Source organism: Myxocyprinus asiaticus, chromosome 12, assembly GCF_019703515.2.
Source record: "Myxocyprinus asiaticus isolate MX2 ecotype Aquarium Trade chromosome 12, UBuf_Myxa_2, whole genome shotgun sequence".
In the NCBI taxonomy this organism is placed as follows: Eukaryota; Metazoa; Chordata; class Actinopteri; order Cypriniformes; family Catostomidae; genus Myxocyprinus; species Myxocyprinus asiaticus.
In genome coordinates, this window is record NC_059355.1 from 5,538,821 (window position 1) to 5,566,777 (window position 27,957).

General features: G+C 37.1%; 1 protein-coding gene and 1 pseudogene across 4 annotated transcripts; one reads left to right on the forward strand and one right to left on the reverse strand.

Annotated features, from left to right (window-relative positions):
• LOC127448935 (transmembrane protein 237B-like) lies at positions 1–27,866 on the forward strand. Of its 4 annotated transcripts, none has more exons than XM_051711924.1 (14): positions 1–131; positions 292–342; positions 3,032–3,063; positions 3,184–3,197; positions 3,404–3,475; positions 7,780–7,902; positions 8,012–8,105; positions 8,361–8,521; positions 9,365–9,491; positions 13,975–14,166; positions 14,290–14,363; positions 14,468–14,564; positions 14,635–14,756; positions 27,792–27,866. In XM_051711924.1, exons 1-14 carry the CDS (start codon positions 114–116, stop codon positions 27,824–27,826), a joined length of 1,212 nt encoding a protein of 403 aa, XP_051567884.1. In that variant the 5' UTR covers positions 1–113; the 3' UTR covers positions 27,827–27,866. The 4 variants fall into 4 exon arrangements, with proteins under 4 accessions (XP_051567884.1, XP_051567882.1, XP_051567881.1 ...); XM_051711922.1 differs by lacking the exon at positions 27,792–27,866 and adding an exon at positions 15,235–15,601; XM_051711921.1 differs by lacking the exon at positions 27,792–27,866 and having other exon boundaries at positions 14,635–15,601.
• Positions 15,504–21,003, reverse strand: LOC127448934 (zona pellucida sperm-binding protein 4-like; annotated as a pseudogene).
• Positions 27,867–27,957: the final 91 nt, after the last annotated feature.

The following is a 27,957-nucleotide window of genomic DNA, read 5'->3' on the forward strand; positions in this document are numbered from 1 at the left end:
CCAACGTCAACAATAGACAACGTGCAAAACAAAATCTCGGACCAACAACATGCGAATTCAAAGATAACCACAAATTAATTCAATAGCGTTTACTATACGACTGAAAACAAACAATGGATACCGACGCAAAGGTTTGTCTCACGCTTGGATAATAGAAGTCTCGTGCCGTGTACAGTTAGTTTGCTGGCATGCAGTTGCCCACAGATTATTTTAGGTCTGTTCTAACAGAATAAAAGGGTTCCAGTGTCTTGTCGTTTGTTCAGACCTTTTGTTTTTGGATATTATATGTAGGCTCGGAACACAAGGAGAAGAGATCTACCCCCAGTTGCTCAAGGACAGAGGGTAAGCACACGATGTTTAACAGTGGTGGTTCTGGCTTACTTGGTGCCCTAGGCGAGATCCGACGTGGCGCCCCCCTTAACTTTCCAACCCCCCCCCAAAATAAAAATTCTATCATCATTTAATCACCCTCATGACATCCCAGATGTGTATGACATTCTTTCTTCTGCTGAACGCAAATGAAAACATTTTTAGAAGAATATCTTAGATTTGAAGGTCCATACAATACAAGTAAATGTTGGTTAGAACTTTGAAGCTACAAAAAGCACATAAAGGCAGCATAAAAGTAGTCCATAATACTCCAGTGGTTAAATCCTTGTCTTCAGAAGAGACATAATAGGTGTGGGTGAGAAACAGATAAATATTTAAGTAATGTTTTTACTCTAAATCTCCACTTTCACATCTTAAAGTCACATGCGATGCCTGTTTAGTTTCACTTTCAGATCTGAAAGTGTAAGTGAAGATTTTGAATCTAAAAAGGGATTTTCAATCTATTTCTCACCCACACCTAGCATATCACTTCTAAAGACATAGATTTAACCACTGGAGTCTTATAAATTAATTTTATGCTGCCTTTGTGTGCTTTTTGGAGCTTCAAGGTTCTGGCCAATATTTACTTGCATTGTATGGACCTATAGAGCTAAAATATTCTTCTAAAAATCTTGATTTGCATTCTTCAAAAGAAAGAAAGCCATGTTTCTGGAATGGCATAAGGGTGAGTAAATGATGAGAGAATTTTCATTTTTGGGTATAACTAGACAATGAATATAGAAATGAAGTAACTATATACGTATAATATATATATATATACACACACATATACATACATACATATGCCACTGCGAGGACGATCAGCTGTCCTTCCTGTCTCCCTGTAGTGCTGTATTAGGCGTCTCACAGTACGGACATTGCAGTTTATTGCCCTGGCCACATCTGCGGTCCTCATGCAGCATGCCTAAAGCACGTTCACGCAGATGAGCAGGGACCCTGGGCATCTTTCTTTTGGTGTTTTTCAGAGTCAGTAGAAAGGTCTCTTTAGTGTCTACGTTTTTATAACTGTGAACTTAATTGCCTACCATCTGTAAGCTGTTAGTGTCTTAATTACCGTTCCACAGGTGCATGTTCATTAATTGTTTATGGTTCATTGAACAAACATAGAAAACATTGTTTAAACCCTTTACAATAAAGATCTGTAAAGTTATTTGGATTTTTACAAAATTATCTTTAAAATACAGCGTCCTGAAAAATGGACGTTTCTTTTTTGAGTTTATATATATATATATATATACAGGGTTGGGGAGTAACGGAAGACATGTAACGGGATTACGTATTTAAAATAGAAAATATAAGTAACTGTATTCCACTACAGTTACAGTATAAATCATTGGTAATTAGAATACAGTTACATTGAAAAGTATTTTGATTACTGAAGAGATTACTTTGCATTTTATTGTCATTTGTTTCATTTAATATTTCGTCCTTTCAGATGGAAAACATTTATACATATAAATGACGCGATCCAAAGTGCATTTGAACTGCGGTGAAACACTTTCTTATGATGTGTTACATTCATACGAGCAGACAGAGAAGTAAGTTTGAAGTAAGTTTGAAGCAGAAGAAATAGAAGTAAACCTTGTGTAAATCGTCAGCTTTACGCTAAGATAAAATGCTATTTCTAGCCATTTTACATGCACGTTACCAGGCACGATCATATGTTTTTTATCAAAAGAATTCAAGTTGGATCATAATTTCTTTTTTTTTTTGTAAGACTTTTGATATTTGGGCAAAAATCATATTCTTGATAATTTTTGTATTGATTTCCTGTAAAAATATCTAAAAATCCTTAAAACAAGATCAATTAGATTTATCTTGTTTTAGAAACAACACTGCATAAGATATTTAGGTTTTTCAGAGAATATATTTTTAACGTGTATTTTGTCTTACTGTACTGGTAGAGTTTTTATAGTCAAAACAAGTAAAAAAAAAAAAAATTAAGCCAAAGTATTTAGAATACATTACTGACCTTGAGTAATCTAACGGAATACGTTACAAATTACATTTTACAGCATGTATTCTGTAATCTGTAGTGGAATACATTTCAAAATTAACCCTCCCAACCCTGTAAATACTGTTATATTTTTTCAAGTTATGGTCCGCTCTAAAATATTTAGAAATTGCTCTTTTTGAGTGCAGTCTCTATTAAATTATTTTTAAAAATCATTATCCGGCAATCACAAACAACCGGCAAAGTCATGGAAATTATTGGTCATAGAAGCATAGGAGACCTGGTATCCTCTGTATATAAGGGTGTGTGTCAGAAGATTGAGTAACACTATTTTATCCTGGCTCCTCCCTCATAATCCTGTTGCTTGGCAGATGCCCGTCTCAGATTTAGACTCACATTAATCCTTGGTGTAAGTGCACCGAGGTGTTTGTGTGTATTCGCAATTGTCCACATTTCTGACAGCTCCCTTGTATTCCCCTTGTACTCTTCAGTGAAATGGCAAAAAAGACGATGGTAAGCTTAATTAGACACAATACACACATGTAGACCGCTCAACAGGTCCAGTGTCAGATGGTTCCCTTTGCAACAGTGTTTTTTGGTCTCTTGAAGTGTGTAAACAGTAAAGGGTTTGATGTTTTAAGACTTGAGCTGTTTTTTCTAATATAATATTAACTTTTAACATTTCAGCGGGGGCCACGAGCACTGCCATCAATGTCAAGGTAAGAAATCCTTGCCTTGTAGAGTAAGATGTTGTTTATGTTTTACCTGATATTATAAAAGAAAGTGGCATTCTGACTCTATTTCTTTCTTCTTCCTTCATTATGCTTACATACACACAGTCAAGACACAGCAGGTGACTGTTTCTCTATAAAACTTGCAAATCTCATGACAGTTAGTGTCCAAAAATCCTTCTATTATTACTATTATTTTCTAAATGTTTGTAGACAATCTTTTTGATCATTTACTTTTGATTTATGTTAAGTAATAGGTTAATAAATGGATGTTTATGGATGAAGTAACACTTTAAAAATATATAAATCCATTTGTTGTCCTGTACAGAGGAGATACCTGCCCCAAAAAGTAGGAAAAAGAAAGCCAGGAGAGATGTGGAGAGTGTGGAGGAACCTGATGGTGAGTTCAGATGAGATGCATATAATCATAAATCTATATCATGTAAACAAAACACATATATTTATATATATATATATATATATATATATATATATATATATATATATATATATATATATATATATCACACACAACAGTTAGTTCCGATCCTCGAATCTGATTGGACGAGAGACGTGCTATGAGTTCTGATGGTCTCACACCATCAGCACTCGGACGCTTCACTGTGTGTATCACTGCGCTTGTGTTTGTGCTGTTCTAAACTAAAAAGTGTAAGAGCAGTGCATATGTGTTAAGAGCTACTGTATGTGTGTATCTTACATGTATTTTAATTTTTTTTTACATTACATATGTTAGCCAGCAGGTGGTGGCAAAAGATTATTTTTGTGTGTAATGTGAGCCAGTTAGGTGACGTGACTCCGCGTCAGCCAGTGTTTACATACAACAGCGCTCCGTGATCGCTTGTATTACTACTACACTACTAAAGCTAGGAAATAGCTTTAAACCACTTTAAACGAACATCACAGCTGAGAGACACAACAGACTGATTAATTACAGAACTCAAGGCGCTTACCTCTTACTGGAGTTTCCACATTGGAGAGGATGTGCTGTTTAAAATAGCAGAGGAAATTACGGTTTCTATAGTGAATGACTCTTGCGCACTGGCTACTGCGAACAGGGAGAAATACCCCCGCTTGGACGGCTACTTTTAAACTGAGAAAGCTGATCTTCAGAAAGCTGACAGCATCTCTGCTTGAGTGTGGCAACAGGTGATCGCACACGCTCAATTCCTCTCTCTCTCTCTCTCTCACACACACAAACACACACACACAAACACATCCATCTTTGTTTATCCAATAACTTGTTAGAAACAGCACAAGCCATGATACTATTTCTGAAGTGACATTTTTGAATTACTAACGAAGGCTTGGACGCATCATTTGGTTTGAACCAGCAACGGCAGATTCTGATCCGTTACGTAAGAAAGTAGTTCCATACACAAATGTGTTTTTATGACCTTACTCAGTATTTTCTAATTTTTTTACATTTACTTGTACATTGAACTGTTGTATATGAGCAATATCACACTCGAAATCATGCTATATGGCCCTAAATCAGCACTGCTGTGATTACCTACGGCACTCGACCTGCGGCCGAATCACAGCAGTGCTGATGTAGGGCCATATCGCACTCTTGCTCGTGTGAAATTGCTTAAATATATAGCTCTGCCTTCAGCTTGACACATTCAATATACAGTTTGGATATACAGTATTACAAACTAATCTTTCTTCTCTTTTCAACTTAGTTCATCAATACAAAATTACAAATTATGCATCATTTATTGATGCACTGAAAAAAGTGGTAACCTAGAGCTGTTACCTCAAAGACCTATTTCTAGTTGATCTAACCTACACCAATCAGCCACAACATTAAAACCACCTGCCTAATATTGTGTAGGTCCCCCTCGTGCCGCCAAAACAGTGCCAACCTGCATCTCAGAATAGCATTCTGAGGTGATATTCTTCTCACCACAATTGTACAGAGCGGTTATCTGAGTAACCGTAGACTTTGTCAGTTCGAAACAGTCTGGCCATTCTCTGTTGACCTCTCTCATCAACAAGGCATTTTCATCCACAGAACTGCTGCTCAATGGATGTTTTTTGTTTTTGGCACCATTCGGAGAAAATTCTACAGACTGTTGTGTGTTAAAATCCCAGGAGATCAGCAGTTACAGAAATACTCAAACCAGCCCGTCTGGCACCAACAATCATGCAACGGTCCAAATCACTTGAGATCAAATTTTTTCCCCATTCTGATGGTTGATGTGAACATTAACTAAAGCTCCTGACCCGCATCTGCATGATTTTATACACTACACTGCTGCCACACGATTGGCTGATAAGATAATCGCATGAATGATTGTGGCATTATATTACTGTGATTTTACCATGTTTGTTCTTTTTTTTACTAAGGGAGTTTTCATGGCTAATTGAATGAATATTGTGGGTTCGAAACCATTTTAGCTCATCTGACAGCATTTGTTGCATAATTTCGATTACCACAAAAATGTATTTCAACTTGTCCCTCCTTTTCTTTAAAAAAACCTGTTACAGTGTGGCACTTACAATGGAAGTAAATGGTGCCAGTCTGTAAATGTTAAAATACTCACCATTTCAAAAGTACAGCAACAAGACGTAATAAGCAATATATGTTAACATGATTTTAGTGTGATGCAGTTGAAGTCAGAAGTTTACATACATCTTAGCCAAATACATTTAAACTCAGTATTTCACAATTCCTGATATTTAATCATAGAAAACATTCCCTGTCTTTGGTCAGTTAGGATCACTATATTTTAAGAATGTAAAATGTCAGAATAATAGTAGAGAGAATGATTTATTTCAGCTTTTATTTCTTTCATCACATTCCCAGTGGGTCAGAAGTTTACATGCACTTTGTTAGTATTTGGTAGCATTGCCTTTATATTGTCTAACTTGGGTCAAACATTTCTTGTAGCCTTCCACAAGCTTCTCAAAATAAGATGCTGGAATTTTGGCCCGTTCCTCCAGACAGAACTGGTGTAACGGAGTCAGGTTTGTAGGCCTCCTTGCTCGCACACGCTTTTTCAGTTCTGCCCACAAATTCTCTATCGGATTGAGGTCAGGGCTTTGTGTGATGGCCACTCCAATACCTTGACTTTGTTGTCCTTAAGCCATTTTGCCACAACTTTGGAGGTCTGCTTGGGGTCATTGTACATTTGGAAGACCCATTTGCGATGAGCTTTAACATCCTGGCTGATGTCTTGATGTTGCTTCAATATATCCACATACTTTTTCTCCCTCATGATGCCATCTGTTTTGTGAAGTGCACCAGTCCCTCCTGCAGCAAAGCACCCCCACAACATGATGCTGCCACCCCCATGATTCACGGTTGGGATGGTGTTCTTCAGCTTGCAAGCCTCACCCTTTTTCCTCCAAACATAACAATGGACATTATGGCCAAACAGTAAAATTTTTGTTTCATTAGATCAGAGGACAAGATCTTTGTCCCCATGTGCACTTGGAAACTGTAGCCTGGATTTTGTATGGTGGTTTTGGAGCAGTGGCTTCTTCCTTGCTGAGGATCCTTTCAGGTTATGTCGATATAGGACTCATTTTACTGTGGATATAGATACTTCTCTACCTGTTTTCTCCAGCATCTTCACAAGGTCCTTTGCTGTTTTTCTGGGATTGATTTGCACATTTCGCACCAAACTATGTTCATCTCTAGGAGACAGAATGTGTCTCCTTCCTGAGCGGTATGATGGCTGCATGGTCCCATGGTGTTTATTCTTGCGTACTATTGTTTGTACAGATGAACGTGGTACCTTTAGGCATTTAGAAATTGCTCATAAGGGTGAATCAGACTTGTAGAGGTCCACAGTTTCTGAGGTCTTGGCTGATTTCTTTTGATTTTCCCATGATGTCAAGCTAAGAGGCACGGAGTTTGAAGGTAGGCCTTAAAATACATCCACAGGTACACCTCCAATTCAGTACACCTCCTATCAGAAGCTAATTGGCTAGTTGTCTAAAGGCTTGACATCATTTTCTGGAATTTTCCAAGCTGCTTAAAGGCACAGTTAATTTAGTGTATGTAAACTTCTGACCCACTGGAATTGTGATATAGTCAATTAAAAGTGAAACAATCTGTCTGTAAACAATTGTTGGAAAAATTACTTGTGTCATGCACAAAGTAGATGTCCTAAACGACTTGCCAAAACTATAGTTTGCTAATATGAAATCTGTGGAGTGGTTAAAAAATGAGTTTTAATGATTTCAACCTAAGTGTATGTAAACTTCTGACTTCAACTGTAAAATTGCTTACTAACCTTTTCTGTGTAGTTATTTCCAATTTTACAACTTTATTGCCATGACGACATAACACTGTAAACACTAAAACCCCAAAACAACTGTAAAAACGATGACAACTTTAAAGCTCAAATAATTTACAAGTTTTAACAGAAGAATTAGTGTAAGAGTTTTTACAAATTTATAAGCTTCACATTTCTGCTTTTCACTTCCATTTTACTATAACCTTGATTTTTGTCTTTTTTTTTTTTTAAGGAGGGACAAAATAAGAGTCAAAATCATGGAGCTTAAATTTTATTGAACCCAGAATATTCCTTTAAAAGCTCTATGTATCTAGCTTTTTAAATGATGTGGATAGTGACTAAATTAGTGCAGTACACTAAACTGGAAAGTGTTATGTTGCTGTATTTGTCCAGTCTGTGTGTACTTATAAGGTGGTTTCCCCCTTGACCTCTGTAGATGCTGGAATGGAAATGGGAGGACTGGCCAGTCGCAGAGAGTCCGAAATTCATGAACCTTTGACTCCGGAGCCTCTAGACAATCCGCCACAGAGGAAAAAGAAAAAGAAAGCACAGGCCACCGGTAAAAACACTAGCGACACGCCCTTTTTAATCTGTATTAGTGTAAGGACTTTTTAAATATAGATATGATCCGTACTGCTACATAATGCTGGCCTGCTCTGATTGGTCAGTTGTGGAGGGAGATCAGACAGACCTGGTTTCAAATGGAGATATGATGGATCAGAACACTGATGAAGAGGTGACACGGAAACCAAAAAAGAGGAAGTGAGTCATTGTCAAGTCATTTTTATTTGTATAGTGCTTTTCGCAACACACAGTTTCTATGCAGTTTTACAGAAAATGAAGCTGTGATATGTGAAATGTCTTAATGTCATTGTCTTGTAGGAATCTATTTTTTTATCCAAAATAAGGAAGGTTCTGGTTATTCATGTGCACCACTTTTTTGTTTGTATTTTGCAAGAGCTGTTCAGATTTAATTTGCCCTTTAATGAATGCTTTCATCGCTCTCTCTTTCTGCAGAGTGAAGCCTAAAGTGACAGATACACAGTCCAACAATGAACTGGATGTGGAGGATGATGACATCATCACAGACCCCCAGGCACCGGTGCCTCAGCATTCCTTGTTCTCTGCTCCCCAAGGGCAGAGCCAGCCTGTGGGGAAGGCGTTCGTAGAGAAGAGCCGTAAGTGTCACGCAAACTCAAGATGAAGTCAGTTAGTATGTGTATGTGCTCCATGTTTTTCTTTATGACTGTTAGTTAGGGGTGAAACGGTACATGTATTTGTCCCAAACCATCATGGTACTGACGTCACGGTTCGGTGCATGCAGTCAGACGAAGTATACATCTAAGTCAGTCACAGGCGATCCACTCCAATCCAGAAGGGGGCACGTGCGGTAATGCAACACTGTTTGCTAACCGCCACAACAGGAAAAAGAGCAGAAGAAGAAGAGACCATCTATGCACCAACCCAAAACAAGAATGGTTTCTCCTAGTGCACAAGTTTTATTTTTCATTATTCTATTTATTTTGTACTTTTATAACACAAGAGATGCTTTTCAGTTTTGTAGCTGATTGTGACCAAATACCTTTTGTTTTTTATCAACCCTACAAAAAATATGGCGTATGCAAGAGTGCATTCTGTTTACTGCTTAGTGCTTAATCCACTAAAGGAGGCTGTACTGTACCAACTACCTCAGGGGGGACTAAATGCCGCTAGGTGGAACAAACTGTAATTTGCACTACTGTCTGTTCAAAATAAATGAAAAGAAACCTAGCATTTGGGATTTGTTGCTTTTTCCTGTTGTACCGCACTCGTATCGAACCATGATCCCAAAACCGAGGTACGTACCGAACCGTGACTTCTGTGTACCGTTACACCCCTACTGTTAGTTGCAACTTTAGGATTGTGACATTGACCACATTTATACTTTAATGTGAATCCGTACATTAAAGAATATATTCATGTTACTATTTGCGTCAAATCAAAGTTGTGTCTAAGTAGTGACAATGTTTGTTTGGTGGCAGGTCGTTTTCAAGCAGCTGAGCGAGTGGACCAGTGGAAGGCCAGCAGCCAGATGGAGCAGAGCTTTATAGACATCCGTTCAATGTGGACCACTAGAGATGTTTCTATGAGAGTACACAACAGCTTCAGGTGTCTTTTTGACATTCGATTTTAATTGCCATCCAATTGTCATTTTTAATTACCATTCATCCAAATCATCTATCGCCAAGTTCACACATGAAATCTGTTAAATTGTAGTAAAATTGCCAGGTTGCCTTTTCTGGTAAATGTACCATATTTGCTGTTCAAAGGCGCAATGACTTTCCACCTTTATCCGTTTTGCACCCATTCACACATCAGCACCAAATTGCTGTTAAACTCTGTCATGTAATTTGCCAGGAAGGCTTTTGGTTCTGTATGTACCTCATTTCCGAACAGAATCACTTACTGTTCCTCTAAACGGTCGACAAATGTTCTGAACCTCTCAGATGAAGAGAAGTGCTTTAGTTTCATCCGTCCAATTTGTCTGCATTTTTTGACTCCAGAGTCACAGGCAGGGGTGCCGTAACAGGGATGGTTGATGAAGCATGCAGACTATATATTTATATAATTAAATCACAGCATTAGTGCTTTAATGATCAGACTAGGCCATGTAGTGAACTGTTTTTAGATCTCTTCTGTTTATCCAGAGAAGTGAAGCTTTCGTTAAATACACGTCAAAATAAAAGCTAGACGACTGATATTGAAGAAATTGTAACAGAAGTATATTACAACTGTATAGTAAAATGTAATATTCACTGTAGTAATATTAATAATAATGATTAATAAATAATAATAATAATAATAATAATAATTACAAATAATGCAAATTAAGCAATATCACAAGCAAGAGTGCTGTTGTACTGAATAAAAGTACTATGTTCCACTGTTAAAATAATTAATTTGATTAGATACCATTTTGATGATGAAATTAAATTGCATTTTAAAACTATTCAAAAAACAAAATATGATTTGGGAAAAAGTAAAAAATATTTCAATAGGGCCCTACTTAAAAACACTTAAGCAATGCATACTTAATTGAGAAACATTTGAAGGAAACATCCATTTCTTTTAATTTATTATTTACATTGAAATTGAACTTTAAATAGGCTAAATGAGTGTGCTCAATAGCACATTACTATATTAGCATATTTTTGCATTGGTATAGAAATTTGTATTGAGAACTGTGAACTTTCACTGGTATCGACTAATACAATTTTAGTATCGTGACAACACTAGTTGTAACACCAACTTTAGTGACTGGTATTTTGACCGAAATGTTATAGATTCATATTTCACAGCACTCTTGAAAGCTTGATTCTGATTAGTTGACAGTTGTTCTAATGTGTGCAATTATTTTTCAGTGAATGCACGGCTATGAAGCAGTTCCAGATCTTGCCACATAACGGTTCCATATCACTTCGCCAAATTATTTTAGATATTTCAGTTAATGATGAATTATGGACCAAGCCATCAGTTTTCCTTCTGTCTAAAATCTTTTTTGTTCCACTGCTCTCTGACTGCGGGGGGTCTTTTCTTTTACATTGTAGAAACATTTCCTTTAGAAGCACAGTCTCAACTCTGACTTAGATCAAAAATCTTACTGCATCACTTTGCCTTGATTTTTTTAAAGTTTGCACAACAATTCTTTTTTTAAATTGAAGGTGCTTAAGCTGTTCATCGAGTCATCATCTAACCAATACTTAATGGTGTGGATTTTCTGCACCACCAAACAGAATTACAAAAATACATTAAGAGTTTCTAAAAAGCTCACATCTTCCACAAATTCAAAGGTGAGGTGTGTATTTTTTCGGATATTAAAATACCTTCCATCTCAGCTTAATATGTAGAGACAAGTATTAGTTGTTTTGTTTAGTCAATGTTAATTTGTTTGTTCACTAAATGCAAAAATTCTTGTTCAGAAAACGACTTATTTCTTGTTTATCCAACTATCAATTCGAGAACTTTCATCTAGTCTCCATTTCAATGATTTTTATATGAAGTTAACTGCAATGTTTGCCTCTGAAGAGAGGTATATCTTGCAAGGCAAAACAGTACATAAAATTGTTTGACATAGACACACATTAGGCTTCAACCTTTAACACACAAACCTCAATAACGGTGACTATCAACAAAATGTATTTAAAAAAAAAGAAAAGAAAAAATAGGTTACAATGAAACACTTACAATGGAAGTGAATGGGGCCAGTTTTTGTAGGATATAAAATCAGAAATGTGCAGCTTATAATTTTATAAAGCACACATTAATTCTTCTGTTAAAACGCATGTATTATTTGAGCTGTAAAGTTTTTAAATTGTAATTTTTACAGTCAATTTAGAGTTTGTTGGCATTACATCGTCATGGCAACGAAGTTGTAAAATTGGCTATAACTTTACACAGAAAAGGTTTGTAAGTGATTTTATCACACTAAAATCACGTTCACATGCATATCCTTTATGTCATGTGGCTAATCTTTTGAAACAGTATTTTAACTTTCAAAAATTGGCCCCCATTCACTTCCATTGTAAGTGCCTCACTGTAACCCAGATTTCTGCATTTTTTTTTTTTTTTTTTTAAAGAAAAGGAGGAACGAGTCTAAATAAATTTTTGTGGTAATCAACATTATGCTACAAATGCTGTCGATTGAGTTTAACTTATATTTAATCCGGAAAGTTAAAAGATAAGCTCTTAACATCACCACACAACAATAGACTAACAGTGGCAACAAAAAACAAGAAAAACAGCATAAAGTCAGCAAACTGCAAAATGTTAACCCTATAACACTTACGGCATAATTTATTTATGTTGCAATGCATGCTGGGAACTTGCAAATCAGCAACATGGTTCAATATGAAATTGTTCGTTCAGACAACTCTGTTAAGCTAGTTGGGACAACATTTGGGGGAATATTATTGGTCTAACATGTGTTTTTATGTAGATGCAATGTAATTCACATTTCGTAGTCGATAACTTGCAATGAGTCATTTACAGCGCTGTGGAGGAATTTTGACCCACTCATCTTTGCAGAATTGTTGTAATTCAGCCACATTGGAGGGTTTTCGAGCATGAACTGCCTTTTTAAGGTCATGCCACAGCATCTCAATAGGATTCATGTCAGGACTTTGACTAGGCCACTCCAGTCTTAATTTTGTTTTTCTTCAGCCATTCAGAGGTGGACTTGCTGGTGTGTTTTGGATCATTGTCCTGCTGCAGAACCCAAGTTCGCTTCAGCTTGAGGTCACAAACAGATGGCCGGACATTCTCCTTCAGGATTTTTTGGTAGACAGCAGAATTCATGGTTCCATTTATCACAGCAAGTCTTCCAGGGCCTGAAGCAGCAAAACAGCCCCAGACCATCACACTACCACCACCATATTTTACTGTTGGTATGATGTTCTTTTTCTGAAATGAGGTGTTACTTTTACGCCAGATGTAATGGGACACACACCTTCCAAAAAGTTCAATTTTTGTCTCGTCAGTCCACAGAGTATTTTCCCAAAAGTCTTGGGGATCATCAAGATGTTTTCTGGCAAATATGAGACGAGCCTTAATGTTCTTTTTGCTCAGCAGTGGTTTTCATCTTGGAACTCTGCCATGCAGGCCATTTTTGCCCAGTCTCTTTCTTATGAGTCATGAACACTGACCTTAACTGAGGCAAGTGAGGCCTGCAGTTCTTTGGATGTTGTTGTGGGGTCTTTTGTAACCTCTTGGATGAGTCGTCGCTGCGCTCTTGGGGTAATTTTGGTCGGCCGGCCACTCCTGGGAAGGTTCACCACTGTTTCATGTTTTCGCCATTTGTGGATAATGGCTCTCACTGTGGTTCTCTGGAGTCCCAAAGCTTTAGAAATGGCTTTATAACCTTTTCCAGACTGATAGATCTCAATTACTTTCTTTCTCATTTGTTCCTGAATTTCTTTGGATCTCGGCAGGATGTCTAGCTTTTGAAGATCTTTTGGTCTACTTCACTTTGTCAGGCAGGTCCTATTTAAGTGATTTCTTGATTGAGAACAGGTGTGGCAGTAATCAGGTCTGGGTGTGGCTAGAGAAATTGAACTCAGGTGTGATAAACCACAGTTAAGTTATGTTTTAACAGGTGGGGCAAACACTTTTTCACACAGGGCCATGTAGGTTTGGATTTTGTTTTCCCTTAATAATAACAACCTTCATTTAAAAACTGCATTTTGTGTTTACTTGTGTTATCTTTGACTAATATTTAAACTTGTTTGATGATCTGAAACATTTAAGTGTGACAAACATGCAAAAAAATAAGAAATCAGGAAGGGGGCAAACACTTTTTCACACCACTGTATGTCGAAAATACTGAAGTCTGTCAACCAAAACATGAGCTCATTGATGTCATTAAGTGAGCCTGCTTTTTTATTCCATCCGTTACTCCTAGTCGAGGCTTCCGTAAATATTTAGTTTATACGTAGGGTTACGTTTAATGGTGCAACGCTCACATATTTAGTAGTGCGTAAATTGTGACTCAGTGCCCATTTACACCACAACTAGGCTAAGTTGTAACTTACGTATAGCTGGTGCAACCGGCCCCTGTACATCTGCAAAAAGACTATTGTCTATTCTCACGACACAGGGTTATCGGCCTGTTTTCTCATGGCTTCCTGGCTGGTTATGCTGTGTGGAACATCATCGTGGTCTACGCATTGGCTGGTGAACAGATGAGAAGTCTTTCCAACCTACTTCAGCAATATCATACACTGGCCTACCCCGCACAGTCCCTGCTCTACCTGCTGCTGGCCCTCAGCACTGTCTCTGCCTTTGACAGGTGGACCACCTATCCTAAATGGCTTTCAACTTAAACCAAAACAAACACTGTAGCCACTTTCAAGTATTTGCAGATGTCCGAGTCCTTTATAAGACTAGAGTCTATTCTCTCTTTCCTGTGTAGGTTGAATCTGGCCAAAGCTCCTGCAGCCATGTGGAGTTTACTAACCCTGAATCCAGTGGCACTTGCTTCCCTCTGTGAGTTTGTCACATCCTCCTTTTTCTCATGAAACGAATATATGAATATAAAAGATATTTATACATGTTAGGTTTTTTTTAATGAATACATTTTTCTTTTTCAGTGTATTACTCTGCCCTTGTTTTATCATTAAGCCAGCAGATGACTAGCGATCGCATCAATCTCTATAATCAACCCTCCAGCTTAAATCTGACACTGTGGTAAGACCCCTTCTCACTCACGAAGTGCAAACTGGATAAATTCCCCACAGTGATCAGAGTTTTTTTGCAGGCAGCCGGGCTCAGAGCGGACCATCCTGTACCCCTGGATCATAGTGAATCTTGTGGTCTCTTTGCTGGTCGGGCTGGCTTGGGTTCTGGTGTCAACATGCCCAGATACTGACCACACAGAAGGTATGTGCAACAATTGGCCAAAGTTTAGTCTTCAAGGTGATCTGTGGCTATGTTCGGAATGGAAATCTAGCATACTGCTTAGTATTTTTTTAAGGTAACACATTTTCAAAGACTAGTATACCTTGTGTCATGTCCTCACCTCACCACATTGCATGTTTAATTACAAGGGGTGTCCTCAAAGTTATTTTGCATTTGTATCCATTTTTTTAAATGAATAAAAAAAGTCTTGATTCTTGGCATTCCAATCCGTTTGAGTCGAGAATGAAGTCGCAATGGATATTGCTTCATTCGTCACTCTGGTATTGTGAGGTCAAGCCGGGTGCATCGCATTATGGGATACAATATGCCCCACTGTGTGCTCAGTTATATGATACTAGTAATGTGCTATTCTGAACATGGCCTCTGTACAAGCTGAAATTCTCAAGTTTTCATTGTTTAAATAACAGTATATGTGAGTAACATGTCTTTTTGCATACAGAGTTTTTAATGTCAATGGAAGTGGACTATCCAAAAGCAGAGAAGGAAGGAAACATCACTGCTTAAGACATCTGAATGTGTTTTTTTACTCCATTTTGATAGTTGTTGTAGATTTGTACTGTTCTAGAGATATCTCATGCTTTCCCATTGTGTAATATATTTTCCAAATATCCAATGTTGTCTTGGCCATTATTGGACAGTAGCAAGTGATCACACAAAAGAGGTCAATTTTTTTTAGTCATTTTATTTAAAACAAAACCCAAAATAAAATCACACTGGAGCGGGCTGAGGTCGAGGTCTGGACTGCTGGATTAAAACAGCCAACATAAGTCCACAAACACCAAACATAGCAAGAGCTGCTGTCGCCCATAATACACAAGGTAGTGTCTGCGGAACTAGAAGAGGTCAAACATCTTCAGATAGATGCCAGCTTGTTGAACAAAGACTGTACAAGTATTCTCAAATGATGGTGCATTTTTACCTTCTTTCTCCGCTAGACTCTCAGAAACTAGCAAATCAGAGAGAAGAATGACCTCGCCGCTCGAAACCAGAACTTCCTCCTCAAAATCCTCCCATTTTTGTGAGATTGCTCTTCCTAAAGGATGGGAAAATAGAAACATTTCTTTTTCAACAAGTCTTGGCCAATCTCTATTGGTGAAGTTGTTGAACGGGGGGGGGGGGGGGGCCTTGTGCCACCCTGGGCAACTGCCCATGTCGCCCATGCCTAAATCCACCACTGATCTACAGCACGAAACTTATGCGCTTCCATTTAAAGCCGGTTATGGAATTAATCTTATACTGATAAATTATAACTATCCAGCTCGAAATGAAATAAGAACTGTTGGAGTCTCACAAGCCTGAAGTACAACATTAGGCTACATAACACAGTCTAAACTGTCTCTGGAACTGTTACTGTTTATTTAATGATGACCTGTCTCTATTAAATCAAGCAGTGCAGTTACTGACTGGTTGTTCATATGACAATGTATAATTAAAGATTACACGAGTTTTGTTGTAATAAGTGGAATTTTATGAAAGAATAAATGATTTAATGAATTATGCCATCACATTTCTTGTTGGTTTAGATTTGTTTAATTTAAAATAAGTTAAGATAGTTAGGATCTATTATTGGATTGTAATCAAGTCTCTAAAAAGTCTACAAACACACCTTTTACAAGAATTGTATTACATTTATTTCTGATTTGTTATATGTGCTCTGTAGATATCGGAAATGATCTCGGTGATCTCGTTATTTGGTAACAGACAGCAGGGTAGTAAATACAATAAGAATTGCATTAGTCATTTCCAAATCATTCTTTAAAAAAATAAAATAAAAATATTATATATTAGTACAAAAATAATTACTGGAACCATTAATGAACCAGAATCGTTACGAGAAATCGGGACTGTTAATTTCCTCACGATTCCCAGCCCAATTCACTGGTGCATGCTATTGCAAAAAAATAAAATAGTCTTTGTAATCTTTTATCAAAGTCACATTCTCTACCTCAGAAACAGCTATAGTTTTTTGGCTAACATCAAGGCCTTTTAGTTTTCAACCCCTACGTTCCATCCAGCTGTTTTATAGAGACCAATTTACAAGATTAATTAATTCCAGATGGATAAAATATTTAAGTTTCACTCTACATTTCTTCAGAAATAGGTCACATTATGGAAGTAAAATGGTTTTGAGCACTATTCCATGTTGAATTTAAGATGGCTACATCAAAAGGTCCATCCCATGCAGCCTTGTAAAAACCTCAGCTGTACTCACGTGTCCTGCCACAGCTGGGCTTGCAGGACTCAGTGGCAGAGGGGTGGCAAACAGAAGTAGAGCAGTGAATGAAGACCTGTTGAAGAGGTGGGGGTTAAAAGTTACAGCTAGAAAGAGCACAAGGGGGAAAAAATAAAGTGGACAGAGGGCACGTACTGGTTCCTGCAAAGGCACAAGAGATGACTGGTTTACAAAGGTGAACATCTTCATGACAAAGCGTCTATAATGAGAGGGGTACTGAAGCCCTGACTCTCCAACATGAAGCATCTTGGTCAGGTAATGGTCATCCTTATAAGTGCAGCTTGGATGAAGAAAAAAAAAAATGGAAAGACGACAATACCATTTCAAAAGTTAAGTGTCCACACTGATGTGTGTGGCCATTGCATATCCCCAATTAGATGTTTACATGACCCAGAACTCCAATTAATATAGGCACATTCGGATTTCATACTAATTAGAATATCCTTGTGCGTGTTAACATGGTCATTGACCCAGTTCTGCAACTAGCAAAGTTTACCCATTAACTACCAGGTCCCATTGGGGCAGGCTCTGGGGTTCCTGGGAGGATGTGGCCCAGCAGTGGTCCAGGATTAGGATAATATTTGGGTCCGTACGCTCTAGAATCCGCACTTCCACATACACCGGTTCTCTCAATACTTTAGTAACAGGGTAGTCCGTCTCAGAGTAGTACGAGGTATACATATCCTCTGAAATACACAAGGAGATTTGTGATTGAATAGTTGGTGATGCTGGGCATCATTTATTTCTAGGCTCTGCTTACCATCAGAACATCCTTTAGTGCTGCACTGTCCATTGGCGAGTCTGAGCTCCACTCTCAGAGGGCCCTGCTGCAAGATAGGGGGAGGAGGGGGAACCGTATTTACCTCAACCACAAGAGCCTCAACTGTGGTTCCCGAATACCTGCACTGGAATTTTAGTCTGTAAGACAAGCAGTGTTAATATACAGGGTTCCCACTACTTTTGACAAAATAATTTAAGACTTTTCCAGCCATTCGTGACTACTGAATAAAGATATATACACTACCGGTCAAAAAAGTTTCGAAACACATTCTTTATTATAATTTTTTTTTTTTTTTTTTTCACATTTTAGAATAATAGTAAAGTCATCAAAACTATGGAATAACAAATGGAACAATGGGAATTATGTTGTGACTAAACAAAATCCAAAATAAATCAAAACTGTGTTATATTTTAGCATCTTCAAAGTAGTCACCCTTTACCCTGGGATGCTTTTTAAACAGTATTGAAGGAGTTCCCATCTATGTTGGGCACTTATTGGCTGCTTTCGTTATTATTTGGTCCAAGTCATCAATTTCAAAAACTTTTTTTTTTTAATTAAATTTTAGTTTTGTAATGAAATAAATTAATATGGTGGCACAATTATATTTTTGTCTACAAAACTAATTTCAAACATTTAAGCATACGCCTTCAGATCAAAAGATTTTTAAGATCATGAGAAACATTTCAGTCAAGTGTTTCAAAACTTTTGACCGGTAGTGTGTGTGCGTGTGTGTGTGTGTGTATATATCAAATTTTAAACAGTATGCACTCGCAAAAAGCAATTTCTAAGCAATGAACTGAGCATTTCTAGGAAAAATCATAGCCACAAGCAGCAATTATCTGGGTCCAAGCAGTTTGGAAAAGTGGAGAAAATGACCAAAATTGGCAAATTTGAAACAAATCTGTCAGGTGCAAGTAATTTCATTACCAAGTACTCTAGTTACTTTGTAGGTACGGTGTTTTGAGACTTAATAGGATTAGTGTGACAAAATGTATATATCTCCATCTTCATTTCCGTGCCCCATTTTGAGTTTTCTGAAAATCCAAATTTTTTTAACTCCTCCCAGACAGATTTGCAGGAAATACAGACTATCATGACAAAATGTTATCAAAAGAATTTTGATTTGTCAAATCATTTTGAAGATAAGCCAATTCACTTTTTGTGGCCAAAATTGGCACAAATTTACTTATCCAAGATCTTCTGAACAATTTGACAAGTCCATTTATTTTTTTTTTTAATTTATTTATATATTTATATATATATATATATTTTTATATATTTTTATATATATATATATATATATATATATATATATATAGATTTTTTTTTTATTATTTATTTATTTTTTAAGTGTTTTACCAAATGGTTGCGAAGATACGCATTAACAAAAACTTCAAAGTGCTTATTATAGCGCCACCAAGGGTCAGATGGGAGGTTGTGTGCACCTGAGAAGGGAAGAGATTTTGGACCATCCTGCCAAATTTGGTGTCCCTTAGGACTTTTTAGGATCGTTATTGCTGGCCACATACTTTTAGGGCAGAAAGAGAAGAAAAAGGCAGGAAAATCAGTAGCAATATAAAAGGGTTCCAAAGACTTCTGTGCTTGGACCCCTATTTAGATTCACCATAGAAATTTCCATGACTTCTCCAGGCCTGGAAATCACAATTTTAAAATTCCAAGTATATCCAGGGTTTCCATTACACTGGAAACCCCAAATATAAAAGTTCACTGTGACAGGAAGCGCTTGCTACCAATAATTAATGGACCACCATGGCAAATAGGGTGTATTGTGATGGCAACAACAGTGAGACCACAAGAACATGAGCTCCCTCACTCATAAGCACTGTCTCTTGTGATGGATCCGTGGGGTCCAATGCCCAATTCGTACACCGATGACATCATGTTCTCATAAATAACATAACCGCTTTCTTCCTGAAGAAAAAAAGTGCAGATGTAAAAAAATAAAATAAAGATAGTGGAAGTAGCAGTGAATGTTGTAAATATGCCCCACCAAGACTTTAAGGTTTGTTTCTCAGACCCACATAAGGACTAATCAAAGGCTATCCCACTATTGTACCCACCTTCATTCTGGTGCCACAAGAGTTGACAGGAAACTGATAGATGGCAAAGCTGGCAGTACTGTCAACAGAAGCACATTGTCCACTGGGGTCATTCTCCAGCATTTGGATGGAGTCTAGATTGATGCGTGGCAGGGTGGCATCTCGAGCAACCACCAATACAAAATGCCCATCACTTGAGCACTGCAGGGTAACTGGTACAAACAGGGAAAACAACTTTCTGAAGAGTTTCTGTACACAATGTATACATGACAAACACCAAGGACTTACAGTAGTTATGGCATTCCTTTATGAAAACATACCATAATTTTTTAATGGTGCCCATAGATTAACTATGGTATTTGTAGGAAGACCAGTGTAAAACCATTGATGGTTCCAAAGTAGCATGGTTAAATGTAGGCTAACTATCGTTTGTATAAACCAAAATGTGGTATTTGATATGCAAAATAGTAGCTAAATATTTAGACACTACGAATGTCACAATTGTCATAAAAATGAAGTAGAATGACAATACCAAACACTGCAGTTAGTGTAGTAAAAAAAATAAAATAAAATAAATTCATGGTAAATGGTCGCTCATGGTAGGTTAACAGCACTAATGTGGTTCCATGGTAATGCAATTGTTTTGGGACATTTTTCTTTGGGACAAGTCCCTTGGAGTAAATATTATGCGACAGTACTTTTGGTAAGGGAGGACCTGCAGCTAAACCCTCGAGACTAATCACGCATTTCTATGCTGTTATGCAGAATTACAGCAGACTTCTCACCTGCCTTGCCATAATAACAGCCCTGTCTATCATGACAGCAGCTGATGGCCTCGCATTCAGCAGGGGTAATGTCGGGCTCTCCACACTCAATGCGCTCAAACTGCTCCACCACACAGCGCTGAGACCCAGAGGAGGACAACTGGCCCAGAGGGTCCCTCATGTCGGGAGGAAACACCTGCTGGGGGTCATACAGCTCTTGCTGGGGGAATTCTTTCAGTGGAGGTAGAGCGGGTGAAAATGCTAAACCACCGGCCTGATATTTCGGCATCTGCCAGGGAAACTGAGGGTCCTGAGCATTGCTCAAATATACACTAAGCGTAAACGCAATTAATGCTACAATTATCAACATTTTTACGGGTTTCTTTCGCGAAGTAAACACTTGTTTCCTGTGTGTCACATTTAAAGAGTTCAATAACGAGCCTAATTATCATTAGCTCCGCCTCCTTAATTATAAACACTCACTTGCGTGATAATTAAAGGTGCTGTTGGCGAGTTTAGCGAGAAGGGTCGGTCTGCCTGCGTCCTGCAGGAATACTACAAGTCACGCCCCCTTCAAATAAACATCTAAAAGCTCAAGACTTGCAACAGTTTGGATTCACCTTCACCAGTATCAGCAGTGCATGTAGAAGTAAGGGAAAGGCCACTCCATTTAACCCTTATGCGACCTTAGAGACATTTTTGTCTTTTTCATTTTTGCTTTTTCGATTATTTTAGCTGTTATTTTGCCAAAGGTGTGTATTTTTGGGGGGAATTTTGATATTTCAACCTCACTTCCTATAATACATCTATAATACCCTGTGTACACAAAACAGTTACACTCAGGAACTTCAGGTCAAAAATGTCCCCATTGAAACCCATTAAATCTGCAATATATGATCCCAGTACCATTAAAACATAAAATCATGAATTCTATTATATTATGCTTTAATTCCAGAGCCCTGGGTTCAAAAATGTAATTTTTAATATTTTCCACCAGATGGCACCATTTTACTCATGTTTAGCCTATGGAGTAAATACATGCTTTTCCCCTATTTTCTGTTTGCTGTATTATAGAGCACTGCAGGCCAATTGAATAAATGATGCAGATAAACTTGCGTGGGTGTGTTGGTATGGATGTCAGAGTGTGTTTTGTATGTGTGTATTGAGAAATGTGTGTGTGTGTGTGTGTGTGTGTGTGTGTGTGTAAAAAACAACAGTGGCATTATATAAACAAACTGGCATTTAAAGGGTTAAAATCCTGAAAATGAATGAATATTTAGTAGTTATGATCAGGACTGATGGTCAGTGAAAGTGGAAAATAATATTAATATATAATATTTTTATGGCAGTTGTTTGACATGGACATTTTTGTCCTCTAAGGTACAGTTTTTTTTTTTGTTTTTTTTTTTATCTGACACTGCACAAAAAATAATAATGCATCAAAATCAGTGTTGTTGCTAATCATTGACATATCCCAGACTGTGATAATCCAATAATAATAATAATAATAATAATAATTCCCCTTAGCATTTAGTATATGGAAAATAATTATTCTTCTTTTTTTTCATAAAAAAAAAAACAACAGTGGCATTATATAAACAAAATGCCATTTAAAGGGTTAAAATCCTGAAAATTTATGAATATTTGGTAGTTATGATCAGGACTGATGTTGGTTAAAAAAGTTAACTCACTGAAAGTGGAAAATAATATTAATATATAATATTATTATGGCAGTTTTTTGACGCGGACATTTTTGTCCTCGAAGGACCTCCGAGGAACTTTTTATTATTGACACACAAGGGTTAAGAAGACAACAATTGCTAGTGTCATATTGGGCTAATTTAAAGGGTCAGAATGAGTTACATCCTGCCAAAAAGTTGTTAAATGCATGTTGGGAGTACGGGAAAGGGGAAAATACAAGCTTTGGTTGGGTTGTGGTTGGTAGTTAAAGAAATGGGTTTAACAGAATATAGGTGTACTCCACAAGTGAGTTTACCACCAGTACATTTACTCACTAGATTCATCACCTTAATGCACATTTGAACTAATGCAAAACTTTAGAAAATCCACCTCCTCCTAGCGCATTACATTTTATGCAAATTTTGAGAGTGTTTCCATTCAGGATTTCTTATGTGCAATTTCAAAATGCAGTTGGATGGAAACCCACTCTGAAAAAAATAAATAAAATCTTTATAGCATGATCTGAGGGGGAAGGGAGTTGTTTGCATTGATGCTGCTGAAAATAACTGCAATATCAATCATATCGATGTTGTTACAGTGATATTTAAAATTTCAGCACACGTTATTTAGCATTAATGATAATAACAAAGAATATTATTTGTATTTTTAGGGGGCCCTAGGCGGATGCCTACCTCTGCCTAGTGCTGTCTGTAAAGCATGTCATAATTCAGTGTGGGATGTATACAGAAGAAAGGAAGGAATTAGTTGAACAGTTGCAGAAGAAAGGGGAGCATCAGTTAACATTAAAGAGTCTTTTAAATCCAGTTATGGGTAGTAGTGGAGCATCCATGTTAATACAGTTTCTGAAGAGATCACAGTCCCCTTTTGGGCTGGGTGGGGTCTGGTGTATACACTGGAAGAGCTGAACATGCAGCGCCAGTGGAGACCTGGGCCCCGGAAAGCCTAAAGAAGAGAGGGCGTTAAAGAAGGGAAAGTCTCTGGTCCATGTTAACAGCAGTTTGCGGTAATGCACTATTTAAGTTTGCGAGCCGCCGTTAAAAAGAAGGAGAAGAGAAGAAGTTTGGATTCACATTCATACACTGTGTATGTCGTGTTTATTTGGAGTCCTGCAGCAACCCCACAACTTCACCTATCGCTAACCCTAACATTAACCGCAAAGATTAAAAAATGAAAAGTTCTTAAAAGTTCTATTAAATAGAATCTTACCGCTGTTTAACTAGGTGGCGACAGTGAGGAGAAATGTGATGAAAATGAAGAGGGGAAGAAGCTAGCGGTATTCTCAGCTAATAGGCTAACCGGTTAGCTTGTGAGCTAACTGGAGAAAACAGATAAGGGAAAATTAAACTTTATCATTTACATGTTATTCGGTTTAATAATATGACATATCATTTAAAAGTTATTTGTTGTTATATTAACACAGTTAATACAATCATACAGCGAGTGCATACTGTAGGATTTTAATAGTTTTTTTAGCCAATAGAATCGCTTTATTATCCAAAGGGGGCATTACTTGGAGTGGGTGTGACGTGTAGTGGGTGTTTCTTGTCGTCTTGGGAGACTGCCCCCTTTTTCTAAAGCCCTGCCCTCCGTAGCGCTGAGACTAGGGTGCGTTAAATTCGGAAGTGATCACTGTGACAGCTTTGAAAGGCTAAAAGGTGTGTGGCTTAAAAATAAGGGTAATTCAGAACTCCCTTTTAAAGCCATTTTTATTGCAAATTCTGTTTGAAACAATCTTACAGCATGACTGTCATGGTTGTTTTCCCTTCAAAGTGCCCTTCGGAGGGTGATATCCTGTGATACTGAACTTACATAGACTAAATAATCACAAAAATATTAATTATGCAAGCGCAAATATATTTTACAACACTATTACCGGACTTATCTCGGTTCACTTCACGAACCTATACACTTTTCATAATCAAGCAGTTAAAAAAAAAAAAAAAAAAGGTATATTTTTTTGCAATTTTGGCATTTTTTTATTGTTACACTATCTGTAAGAGAAAGGTTGAGGAATACTAAAGAGGTCATAACTAAGAGGTGGGCATAACTCCAAAAAATGGATGAGATAAAAGGATTAGAATGAGGACCTGGGTCACTAAAGACCCAAGGTATGCATTTAAGGGTTAATGTAGTGAGTCCTGTGACTTGGCTATAATTTTGACAAAATAATTCTACACAACTGTGTCAAAAGTTACAAAATTATATTAAGAGGTAATAATTGCCCCCTTGGAGTTCATTTCAGGGGCATTTTTAAAAACACATCATATAAAAACATGTATTTGAATCAAATAGCAACTTCATTTGAATAAATAAAGTCATAACAATTAAGACTACATAAGTATTAGTTACCTATATAATCAAATACAAAAGTAGCTGTAAACAATGCACAAAATATCCCAACACAAAGACACTGCTAGAATAAAAAAATGACTTTGTATTAGTTACACATTCATCAACAGTTACCTCTGAAACTGGGAATACCAATATCTGACAGCTACAGTGTCTGTAGAGGCACTAAACCATCACCATAAAGTGTTAGATAAACCACATTTTAAATGTGTGGGTAAAATGCTTCCATTTTTTAACAAGCCTTTATTCTGTGATTTATTTATTCTTTTAGACATTGGTTATCTATGCCCTGGGTGTGGTTCTTCAAGATACAGATACTTGGTCACTTCCATACAGATAGGCAGTGCCGTAGCAATGTAATCTGGGCCTCCTGACTGTATATTGCTCTGGGCCCCTTTCCTATTAAAACATACATTTTCGAATTTGTTGTGGAGCCCCCTGGACCTGTGGGCCCCTAGAATCGTTACCACCTTTCACCCCACTAGCTACGGCCCTGCAGATAGGGGTGTGTTTGTGTTGTGTGATTGTGATTGTACATTAACATGTTTTGCTTGAGTTCTTAAAGGAATAGAACACCCAAAAATGAAAACTGTCTCATAATTTACTCACCCTCATGCCATCCCAGATGTTTTCAAATAGCCAAAAAATAAAAAAATAAAAATAATAATAATAATAATAATTAAAAGGTATCATTCTATAACCTAACCTTTAGTAATATGAAATGGCTTTACTATGTTTTGCACATTTTTTAGAAAATATATTTGAATTTGTCAATTGCCTGAAAAAATCCTTGTCCCCCTTCATCTGGTACACTACTTCTATGACATTTACAGTTATTTATGTGTTTATTTATTTTTTACTCATTTTTAATACAAGCATTGGTACAAGGCCGAATAAGTGTGCAAAAAACTAAATAATTATTAATATTTTAAATAATTTAAAAGGAATGTTTGTCCCTTGATTTCATGCCATTGGTGTTATCAATGGTAAAACCATTTTTTTAATGTTTTAACTTTGTTTAAATACAAAAAGTTGTGGAAATGAATTTTTAGGTCAAAGTTCAGAGGCTGCTTAACTATACATATAGTGATTTTCCCAACATGTTCAAAAGTTATTAATTCACATTTTAACTAATATTTTCACACACAAAAATGTGGTGTTGTAGCCCATTTAACCTTCATTATTGTTAACCCTCACTTCGTTCGTGAAACAAAATTAAATAACAAAAGAAAGAACAACAGTCAAGTTGTCCTTTATGAATAAAAATAATGTCAAAATGTTTACCCTCAGCGTTTATGGGCAAAAACTGAATTGAACGGAAATTTTCAATATTTTGTAAGTTGGAAAGTCAAATTATTTTTGAGAATGACCAATTAACAGTTTGGGTCAGTTCCTCACATAAATCTGTTGTATGACTTTAGAAAACATGGAACATAGCACATGAGTCATATGGACTACTGTTTACGAACCCAGTTATTCACTTTTGTTGAAAAGCGAAGTGCGTTTTAATGGAGCACACTACAATTGCACATCAATTTCGTCATGAATGAACCAAGAATTGTTACTGAGAATGTGTAGTTAAAGAAGCACATTGAGATATGTTGTACTTGTTATAAGTGGTGTTTTATAAAATAAACAAATTGAATGAATAAAATATTTGTATTTAAAATGAACGAATTTGTTTTAATGACATCTCGAGCATAGTCCTTGAAAACAAATAAAAATGTGAAAAGTCTTTGAATTTCACTTTGAAGCATCTGTACGCTGCTATGACTTTCTTTCTTCTGCTGAACACAAAGATTTTTAGAAGAATATCTTGGATCTGTAGGTCCATACAATGCAAGTGATGGATGATACAAATTTTGAAGCTCCAAAAAGCACATAAAGGCAGCATAAAAGTAATCCATTCAAATCCAGTGGTTAAATCCATGTCTTCAGAAGCGAAATAATACATTTGCAACCCTCTACGAACATGTTGAAGAAAGAATCGCCACTGGCAAGTAAATGTATGTTTTTACTTGCCAGACTTTTGATGACATGTAAGCGTAATGCAACTGAAAACTGAAAAAGATAGTACCGTATTTTCCAGAATATAAGTCACGTTTTTTAATCATCTGAAAGGTCCTGTGACTTCCCAGATAGCACACGCACATCTCTGAGATGTCTGTTTTTGAGCAAAGGGAAATCGGGACTCGGGCGGCTGCTCCAGGGTTCTAGTGCCTGCTGAATGTAATCTCTGACAGTGCGACTTATAGGCTACAGAGATGCGACTTATCTGTGTTTTTTTCTTCTCTCTAAACAATGCCATTTTAACCATGTGCGACTTAAATTCAGGTGCAACTTTATTTCTGGAAAATATGGTAAGTAAACCGAGAAGGGGGCATCTTCACACACACACACACACACACACACACACACACACACACACACACACACATATATATATATTGACAGTGAATAACAGAAAGAATATTAAAAGAAACATGAAATGAAAATGGACTGTGTGGATCTCATCTTTAATTACAAAATACACGGAACGAAACAAAAGGATACTTTTGCTTGTATAATGTGCATTGACTTGCTCGTACAAATATTTATTGTGCTCAAATTGAAATCTACAAGCTCTTGAGTTTTGCAATACATTTAAGTTCTTACAGATGTCCAACAGGCGCGTCACTCTAGCCATGCTGTAAAACGGAGAGTGTTTTGAAAACAGTACATGGAAAAGTTTAACCAAGATCAGAGTTGACGTCTTTAAATGCAATGTAAAATGTAACTATGGCCAGGGCCGCCGATAAGGGGGGACAACTGGACCTTTTGTCCCAGGCCTGGACTTGAGCGTGGCCCGACCGCTTCTGAAGATATAGTTTTATCCACAGCAGTCATATGGATTACTTTTATGCTGCCTTTATGTGCTTTTTGGAGCAAAGTTTTGGTCACCATTCACTTGCATTGTATGGACCTACAGAGCTGAGATATTCTTCTAAAAATCTACATTTGAGTTCAGAAGAAGAAAGAAGTCACATATCTGGGATATGCCACGGTGATATGGAAAGAATTTTCATTTTTGGGTGAACTATTCCTTTAACAGTTTCTCTTTCTTAATAGATTTAATCCTGACAGATTTGCTGACAAGTCAGTGATGAAAAGTTTCTCACTGCTTGGGTTTTCAGGGAACCAGGCCTGCCCTGAACTAAGGTACAATGAGGAACCTTAATTATGGTAGCGCCATCTTTCATTTTTAATGGGAATGACAACGAGGCTGTGAGGGATA

Bases quoted from the DNA above. Each gene is read 5' to 3' on its own strand.
- LOC127448935 (XM_051711921.1), top strand. The intron at 3,476-7,779 runs GTGAGTTCAGAT...TGACCTCTGTAG, and splicing joins GAGTGTGGAGGAACCTGATG to ATGCTGGAATGGAAATGGGA. The intron at 8,106-8,360 runs GTGAGTCATTGT...CTCTTTCTGCAG, and splicing joins CGGAAACCAAAAAAGAGGAA to AGTGAAGCCTAAAGTGACAG.